Genomic DNA, 9,606 nt, shown 5'->3' on the forward strand with positions numbered 1-9,606 from the left:
CGCTGAAGGTGGCTATGAGAGAAAGAATACAAAGAGAGAAATAGGAAAATAAATTAAGGTGAATAGGGAGTGGTATCCTTCTGCTGTTTGGCGCACCATCTGGAACATGCTGCTACAGTTGTAATACCTGTCCAGTGAGTTTAGTTTTGAGTACAACAAACGAGCGAACAACCTTGCTTCATTCTCACTGAAAGGCAACATTATTTGCACAACTGTTTATTTCAGTAAACACTTGTCAGAAGTAATTACAAAACATTTTATTTATTTTAAGATAAGCCCACAAATTTGGCGCTAACAAAATTCGAGGCTGCTTCATTCCGATCTAACACTATAGGTAAGTACATTAGCTGTGTATCAAACTTGCCTGAGAGGCAATGAACATTGCAACTGGCGCCTCTGTATCGCCACGTTTTTAGACATTGATCAAAAATAAGCGAAAAATCCATGAACGATGTTACAAGTATTTTATGCGTGACAATTTAAGTAGAAATATGAATTACAGTAAATTATCAATTGCAATGAAACTTGATCGTAAAGTTCGTAAATTAGGGCTGACAAAGGGATAGTTTCGAACCTTAGTACCTACAATTTCGGATATTGTAATTAGTATAGGATAACGTACAATTAAGATTCAAATTATTTTCAGAGATGATTCATCTCTAATTATAACACTGTCCTTGCAAGCTGAAATTGGGTCTGTATTATATTCTGAAAATCGAAGACTTATATCTATAGTTGGCAATTCGTTTGAGAAACCTCATCAGCCGTGTTATTCTTAGCTGCTGGGAGGAATTTACAGGAAATATATGTTGGCTTGTTTTAATTAAAACATCGAATTTGACATTAGAAAAAAGCAGATTAATGTTTTTAAACATTTGAGTGTCAGATAAGAAATTAAGAATAGACATTATAAAATGCTCGTGATCCGTAATTTAGGAATAAAATGAGTAGACTGCTTTGACTGATTATAAAATATTGCAGATAATGTTAATATATGTATTTCAGAAAAATAGCAATTTAAATAAATTAAAAACTCTATATTGCTCACAATACACCCTAAATTTACCAATACGTGTTGATACAATCTTAAATTCTCCTAAAACTTGCTTAAAGTGGTGAAATCTATTGTACTGTAAGGAAATACCATGAATAAAAATCTAGGTTTGTAAAGGTAGATAAAGCTGGTCCTGTTCGAGGCATCATCAATGGGACTACGCTTGCACCTCGCTGTTTCTCGCATCACGAACCAAACTCCAACTGAATATAAAACTACATGTCGTTTTCATTTCAAGAAAACAACTACACACCATATGAACTAAGCAATTACGTATAATACGAAACTATCAGCATACATTTAGATTGCGATACCTTACAATTAACTATTTTATTTGCGTGTTCCGCGAATTTCTAAAGTACTGTCGCTTCACAAATATTGAAATGCAACTCTTGTTTATCAAGTTGAGCAAGACCCAATGTGTTTTGTCGTTGGTTTGAACATTTTAATAACTTCCGAGTCTTTTTGTATACGTTTACATATGTATGTGTTACCATTGAGTTGTTGCTCAGCGCCTGGTGCTCGCAGCGCCTGAGATGGCCACCAAGCAACAATAGAGCGCTCCCAATAAAGTCGTCTGCTGCCATGGCAACCAGCGGGCTGCGCCGAATGCGGGTGACGTCAGCGTCCGAAGCTCGCTCCGTTTCGAAACGGACCAATCACAAGTTGTCGACCGTTAAACCGCAAGCCACGCCCCGTTCCCCTCCTTCTCCACAGCCCGACAAACTGAACCTGACGCCGGGTGGAGTCCCGCCTCATCGGCTCCGCGATTGAGCCGACCTCACCAGGGATCCACTCACGATTGGTCAGTCGAACCGCCAGTCTGGGTGGTGACGGGCAGGGGCGTGGTTTTCATCTTGATGGACGGGAAGTGGAGGGGGGGGGGGAACGTCAGCGCAAAGAAAACATTTCCGCCATCAAGTTAGAGCGACACGGAGGCATGGATTAAAAAGCGAGAGAAGCGAATCATTTCGCTTTGAAAGAATAAATAGAGAAGAGGGAGGGGGAAGCATAAAAATAATAAAACAACACAAGGGAAAGTGTGTGAGAAGAAAAAGATTTTTTTCCCCGTCAGTGTGTGTGGTGTTTGACAGGAATAGTAACCGGTAACTAAAAGGTTCAGGGCAGCTCCGTGAGTGAGTGAGCCGGGCTTCGGTGGCGTGTGTGTGGAACTAGGATCTCAGTCACGGGCCGCCCTGTTGAGGGCGGAGTTTGCATTTTATATATATTTTTTTCCCTTCCCTTAAACTCTGACACGTCTGCAGTGAGTGAGTGGCATTGGCAGTCTGTCAATCCCTCACCAAAGCGGCCATCAAAACATAAAGAGTTGGCTCGTAAATTGATCTGGCTTTCACTGCTGGGGCAGTGCAAATAATTTTTATGATCTTTTCTTTTTTTATTATTTCCCTTCTGCCTTTTGAAGAGGCAGCTACTTTTACTTGATCTTGTTTCTATAGATTTTTTTATGATCTTGGATTTTGCTTCTTTTTAATTATTTTTCGCTCATCCACACGCAGCGTTCCGGCTCTTGTAGCTTTTTTTTTACTATATTGGGTTTTTGTATTATTTTTGTTGTTGTTAAAAAAGGGGGAATTATAGACAAGTTTGAAAAAGGAATTGAAAGCACCTCAAAGCAACTGTCCCTGTCTTCTTCGGCTCCAGTGGTACCTGTGCTAGTTTCATTTCTTCTGTGTTACTGCTGCGGCAGAGTATGGACGATCAATCCAGGATGATGCAGACTCATCCCGGTGTAAGCTTGGCTGGACACTCGGTACAGGGGGGCATGGGTTTGCCTCCACATGTGCAAGGACATGAAGGTGCAGACGGCGACGGAAGAAAGCAAGACATCGGGGATATCCTTCATCAGATCATGACCATCACTGACCAGAGTCTGGACGAAGCACAAGCAAAGTTGGTTGCCCGCAAAAAAAAACATTTTCCCCTTTTTCTTTCTTTTTCTTTTGCCTGTGTGTGATTTTGATGTCTTTAGCGCTCAAATTCGCCGCCATATTTTTGACTTTGAGTGCTATAAATCTTGTTAATTACTTATTATTTTTATATTTCAGGAAACACGCATTAAATTGCCACAGAATGAAGCCAGCCTTGTTTAGCGTCCTGTGCGAAATAAAAGAGAAAACAGGTACAGCTCCGATTAATTTTGACACACTAATCGCTACACTGTTATACTTCTGCTAGCTGAACTCCAGCGACATGTGCACCGCCATCTTGATTTCTATTTCTCTCCTATTTCATTTTGTTCACTGGAATAATGCTTCACTAAATTTAACAATTCATAACCGTGATGCTAAATGAAATGTACATTAAAATGCTCGTATATCATCCATAACATAATCGCCCTTGGCATCTATAATAGAGCTGCCTTTGGCGCACTTTGCTGTATGCGGAGTAGAAAAGTAGCAGCGTGTGTAAGATTTTACATTACAAACTAAACTACGGTTGGACTTTTAATTGAAAAAAAATGACAATCGTATCGATATCTGGGGCAGAATGGGTGTTGTAACGTTGAAAGCGGGTGTGTTATGTTTTGTTTTCTGCAGTAATTTGAAGCGATTGCGTTCGGTAGGAGATACTGCTAATAGTCTTATTCAGAGTTCAGTGTTTTGGGGAAATGCAATATTGTAAAAATTCAACAAAATGCATTCAGACAGACAATTACAGAGTAGTTTATTATGCTTCAGTGTGCATTAATTATGAGAAAATATATCTGGATTGCACAATGGTAGACTGGACCGTGCTGCCTTTACCCTGACAGCAGCTAGTTTTCCTTGCGTTTGTGCACAGGCGAGATTACCTACAATAGATTTTGAACTCGATATAAAGAATGTCTCAACTCGCGTACAGCGAGGATAATATTTAAAGCACAATGGCATATCAACTACAATAAAATATCCCTAGTCTTCTAGTCATAACTTTGAAGATGTTAAATATCCTACAACTCTGAAATCAGTTTTAATGCTGAAAGTTTTTAGGATGCGTTTTAGCACCCCGTTTAATCCGAGATCATTGTGCAAATTATTGAAGTAACGGGGCTACATAAAATACTGAGAATGACATTTCCACCGAAGTCCTTTCATTCGGATTCGTGAACCTTTATTTCTTTTTGATTGACCCATTCTGTGATATTTTCGCTGCGTGAAGCAGCTCATTGTTGATGCGTTCTTTTAGCATTTAACCGGAAGGTTTAACTCAAACAACAAATAACGTGAAGTGAAAGAACATAATAGACCTTTCAAAGTTTATGTCTCTTTTAGATGAATATGATTCTTACAGTATTTTGCATAGCAAGAAATCAGATAATTGCGGAGATTTGGACTGGTTGCATTATTATGATCAAGTTTTCTCTTATTGTCCCTTCATCGGCCTTGATTTAAATTGATGTACATAGCGATAGGTAAATGTACAAATGTTGTAAATTAGACTTTGTAGGTAACGAGAGTGGTAGATAGACACAGGTACATTGTTCTATTTGCGTGAAATTGGAATTACGGTCGAACAGTTTAGGATATACGTATAATCTGTCCGACTAAATATAGCCATTTCTATCAAAATCAACATTACAGCACATCTGAAAGGAACATCTAGTGTTGCATTCTGGAAAAGAAAGTTGGCGTTGTAGCGATGTTTTTTTTTGTTGAAAGTTCAGACTTGGATATTAGGAAATCTGAGTTGGTGACAATTTTCTACACGTGGTAGGTATTATTTCCCAAATGACATTTCTGGCGCGATTTAAACAGGCTTGTAAAACCCGATTTTACTCTGGAGGCTTGCATAGGGAGGTCTTTAATAAAGAAAACACAGCTATAAGAAATGTAGAAACACTTTCAGTAACACAGGAGGAAAGTTAGTCGGAAAGCGAAAATACCAGAAGTCACCCTGTTGAAAAAAAACTAGAATTACAGAAGAAATAATTTAATAAATTGTTTAGATAAATGTATCACACAAAACAGATAAATCTATTCTGAATGTTTGTAATCCTTAAAATATGAAATAAAGCCTCGACACAAATATTGTGTGAAAGATGACGTTATTACATGAAATTTTTCAGTTCATCGGCGGATAAAAGTCTTGTAAAGGTTTTGTAAAAGTATAATTTATTTAGCTATTAGAGGACACATTTTCATTTTACTTAATCTTCCCGTTGATTTGGTGGAAAGGAGGCAAATTATAACACTGCATGGTTGTATGTGTGGTTAGAATGTTACGACTGCACAAATACATAAGAGCTGTGCAAGGGGAATATCACTGCGATATGGAATGCAATGCGGTTGTTTTATTTTGCAGAAAATATATGCACTATTCAGTTTAGGACTGGAGTTAGCAATATCCAATAGCATCGGGAAAGCTCGTACTTGTTTCGTAGCTTCTGTCTGTGTAGCGGCTCATTCCTTATTTTTACACAATAAAAGCGCCATTGTTTTCCTCCACTTGGTTTAATTATGAACCAGTATTTCGGGTAGATTTCACAGCTGCACCATCAGCTTTGTTTGTCTTGTAAATATCTACTCACTCATTATTCAGGTTATACAGTAAATTAATTGACAGATTTTAAAACGTGAGATTTCACGATTGTGGCACAGGATTTGACTAATTTATTCCTGTAGATTTAATTTCAGGCCGTTTGTCTCACAAAAAGTCTACTCAATAAAGAGGTATCTATAACTACATAAAAAAGTCAAGCAAATTGTATGCACTCCTTCACTTTACCACAAGGTAGCAGGCTTTTTCATAAGTACATGAATCCCTGGTATTCTTGAAAGTATTTTTCATACCTCATGGATCACATTTTTATCAATGACCACTTTTAATAACTAGTAAAAACAATGGAAAGCTAGCTTTGTTGCAATGCAACTAAATAGTTTAATGCTTCATGGAAGGATTATAGACAGACTTTATGTTGCAGCAAATAGTATCTTGAAAGTATTCAAAGATGCAATGTTGAAAGCTAGGGTTACTTTACATAAAGGATGTTGTTATACACATGTGCATGTACCATTTTATCTACCTTCTCCAGTAGTGGAGACAGCCAGATTTATATTGGAATACAGGAAATAATAGATATGTAAAAGATGTCAGGAGGTTGCAGTTTGGTGAATCTTTCCCACAGTTTCCTTGACAGAAATTTATTTGTTTTCCAGACATAAACTTCAGTTTAACTAACAGGTTTGATTATATGAGAATTGCTTTTAGTATCGCTATTATCTATCAGCTTATGTTATCCTTTATTACCATACTTGTACAGTATGGTAATTGGCCTTGATATCAATGAACTTATATTTTGCTGAAGCTGTTTATGGTTATGATAGCCTCTACCAGTATCAAATCGCCATTATAAAGTAACTTGTGTCTTTGAAATTAGGTTGTAGAATTAACGGAATGTTGTGCCTTTAATAATCATGATATGGTCTGTTAGAATGTCCTTCAGAAAAGTAGAAATTTGAATAATGGAAATTTGGAAAATTCCTTGCTTTATATTTTCTTTAAAATGAAAACATTCTGAAGGTTTCATGTGTTATGGTTCTTTAATTGATGCGTTTTGGTGCTTTTATTGTGAACATATGAAGACCATTTGGACCAAACTTAATTTTTTAAACATTTTAGCTTTTCCATTTTCATAGTTTGTAATAAATATAGAAGTATAATTATGTATTGGTTTTGATTTTTGTTAACCTTCTTGCTTTTGTTTCACATTATTCATGTTCTGGGTTGTGAAACAAGTTAGTTGTTTCCAATGTGAAATAACGTGGCTACTTTTTTTGGCTATAATCTTAGTAACTTGTTTATTAAAGGTAAAACTATGAGAGAACTGAAAAAAATGTATGGACAGTTGTCAAGTAAACTCTCAAGATAGAGTGCCAACTTGACTGAAAAAGAAGTGACAATCATTTGCTGCAACTGTCTAATGGTTGTGTACTAGATAGTTCATCAGATTTGTAGCTATTGTGAAGCTTATAAGCGGAACAGACTTGAGGAAGATCATAAAACTTAATGAACTCTTAGGCTGCAGGAGGTGTCCGCAGGGGGAGTAAACGGGCTGTTTGGCTGATTTGGCTGGTTGAATTCTTTATGCCTTAAGAAAGAAGATGAAAATGATCATTGTTGTCTCTAAACTTTGTCCCATGTTATTTTTGACTTTTTGTTAGTTTCATGTATATTACGTGCATATCATGTAAGCTTCATCATGATTACATGGATTTATATCTTCATCCTATATTTCAGTTCAGAAATAAAGTAAGACCTAATATTCAAAACAAATACAGAAATGTTCATAAAACATCTTTAGTGTGTAAGCTAGTTCTTAATAAGGCAGAAGCTGCTTATGTTGTAATTGCTACATAATATCTAAATAATACTTTGTAGGTTGAACTTTTAAGTTTTTTTTACATGGAATTTGTGAAGTTGAGTCTGTTGTACAGTTTAATCTTTCATTTTCGAGAATTTTTGATTCACTGTATAAGTTAATCAAAAAAGAAAACAGCATCTATAACTGATGTAAGGATTTATGTTATTACAGATTAAATTGATTATTCTGAGGAGCCAGTAGATAGCTCAGTAAAACTGGTAATGAGAGTGCTGTTCATTTGTTAGACAATCTCTCTCATTTTCTTGACATGATCAGCATTAATATGCAATAAAAACTTAGCACTCCAAGTTCTGTATTCAATAGTTAGAATGAATATTTCTAAAGATGAAGAGATCCTATAATAAATACAATAAGTCTCAGATATTTCTTATCACCACATAATTGTTATTACTATGGAACTATTATTGCAGTAAGAACAAACCCAGGAGTAATTTAGAATTTAGTGAAGAGTATTGGAACACCAGATAGCTGGTATTGAACCATCTTTTGTATGAAGCTACATAACTTCAACAAAATTGAGGTATAGATAAATGTTATTTGTAAATTTTTAGAAAAGGCTGTAAAATTGCTCTAAAAACACCGATATACAGCCAATTTGTAAGTTGACTATTCTTTCTGATCTAGCTGGGTCTTTCATTAGCAACGAATTTAACATTTGTCATTTGAGATACATATTTGGGTTAATCTCATAGTTGATGTCATGAATTTATATGTAGAAGGATGCTCTATTTGTTCTTTTCACAGCAATCTATGTTCATGCTATTGTCTTATCAAGGTGATCTGCATGGTTGAAATTGTGCATCTCTGCCAAAGCCTACTTTAACGCATTAGATACTGACCTCTTGTCAAGTTGGCATTCGTTCAGTCAACCATTCATGTCTTTTAAGTATGAATTTAGTAAATAATTTATGTCAATATTTAATATAAATTTTTAACTTCTGTCAGTGCTCACTTTTATTGCTTTACCAAGCTTGCTTATTCATTCAAGCTAGTTGTTGAATTAGTCTGCCTTTCTCAGTGTTGTGCCCACTTGTTTAAAACAGAAGAAATGGTTTAATTGAGGTTGAGTTTTTATCTTTCAGCACAAGTTTAACTTTAGCTGTATGAAAACTGAGATATTTAACACTGCAGAAATCTACATTTTGTACCTATGATTGTTGAAAATATGAGGAAAGATTACGCAGAAGTTAGTAATTAATTTGATAACAACATATGCTGCAAGTCAGAATGTAATAAATTATAAATATAACATTTTGAATTTATGGAATAATTTCCTGAATTAGCACTGCAGAAGTCAAGTAAAATTGACCAGAGGTTAAATCAGTTTTTGGCACTTAACTGATTCACAATGGTGTTTCAATTTGAAATGATTCAGTAAATGGGAAATACGATATTTTTTAGGGAAGTGCTTTGCATGTCTTTTTCTGCTTTTGAATTCAGGAAATACCTATTCTATTTGTGTGAATTTGTTTTAAGATATTTGGATTATATTAGATAAAACCAAAATGCTTTTAAAAATTTTTGAATATTTCGAGTTTTATCATGCGAATGCATTCAAGGGCTGTTTTCTTCGACCAGATTTGTTCTTGGAAATATATTAGTGTTTGACGTTAATATTAGTAATTAAGATTGAACTTGTGTTTGATATTAGGCTATGAGAACCTTTGAATACAAAATATGTAATTCGTGAATGTTTGGTTTGAAGAATGTGAAGCTAAATGGTTTCTGATATTCTAATCCTAATTAACAAGTTGGAAATGGAATCGTTTTCTGTTTTGGCTTCTTGTTAATTGGCAAGTCATTCAGTCTGGATATTTTAATATATTTGGTATCTATGGTTTTTGTATTTATGAAGAATTTTTTTTGTTTGGCAGTAAAAGAAGTTGCAGGTTTTTCTTGGTTTCATGGAACTTTCAATATGTATTATGTTTAATTCAGTCATTATATTGAGTGTTATGTTTTAAGAAAGGCAAGTATCATTATTTTATTATTTTGACTATCGTTAGGAAAAGTGAAATTACATATAATTACAAAAAAATTTATTTAAAAGAAAGGTTCAGAACTTCTCCAACTAGTGGTCAAATATTGTGGTTTTCCAGACTCTGTTGCTGTATATGGTAGGATAAGTGCAGAACAACAAATAATTCTGTCGTAAGGAACATCTGATTAT

At 35.2% G+C, this 9,606-nt stretch overlaps 1 protein-coding gene across 5 annotated transcripts in view; it reads left to right on the forward strand.

The window, feature by feature from the left end:
* Positions 1 to 247: 247 nt before the first annotated feature.
* LOC140469293 (pre-B-cell leukemia transcription factor 3) overlaps positions 248 to 9,606 on the forward strand; it is a 258,334-nt gene continuing 248,975 nt past the window's right edge. The window contains exons 1-2 of one of the 5 annotated variants that reach the window (XM_072565650.1): positions 248 to 334; positions 3,121 to 3,194. In XM_072565650.1, the coding sequence (XP_072421751.1) occupies positions 3,146 to 3,194 (49 nt within the window). In that variant the 5' untranslated portion in view covers positions 248 to 334; positions 3,121 to 3,145. Of the gene's footprint in view, positions 335 to 2,340; positions 2,966 to 3,120; positions 3,195 to 9,606 lie in introns of those variants that run through there. The other 4 variants (XM_072565649.1, XM_072565648.1, XR_011956053.1 and 1 more) reach the window with 4 other exon arrangements.

Source organism: Chiloscyllium punctatum, chromosome 49 (genome assembly GCF_047496795.1).
Source record: "Chiloscyllium punctatum isolate Juve2018m chromosome 49, sChiPun1.3, whole genome shotgun sequence".
NCBI lineage: Eukaryota > Metazoa > Chordata > Chondrichthyes > Orectolobiformes > Hemiscylliidae > Chiloscyllium > Chiloscyllium punctatum.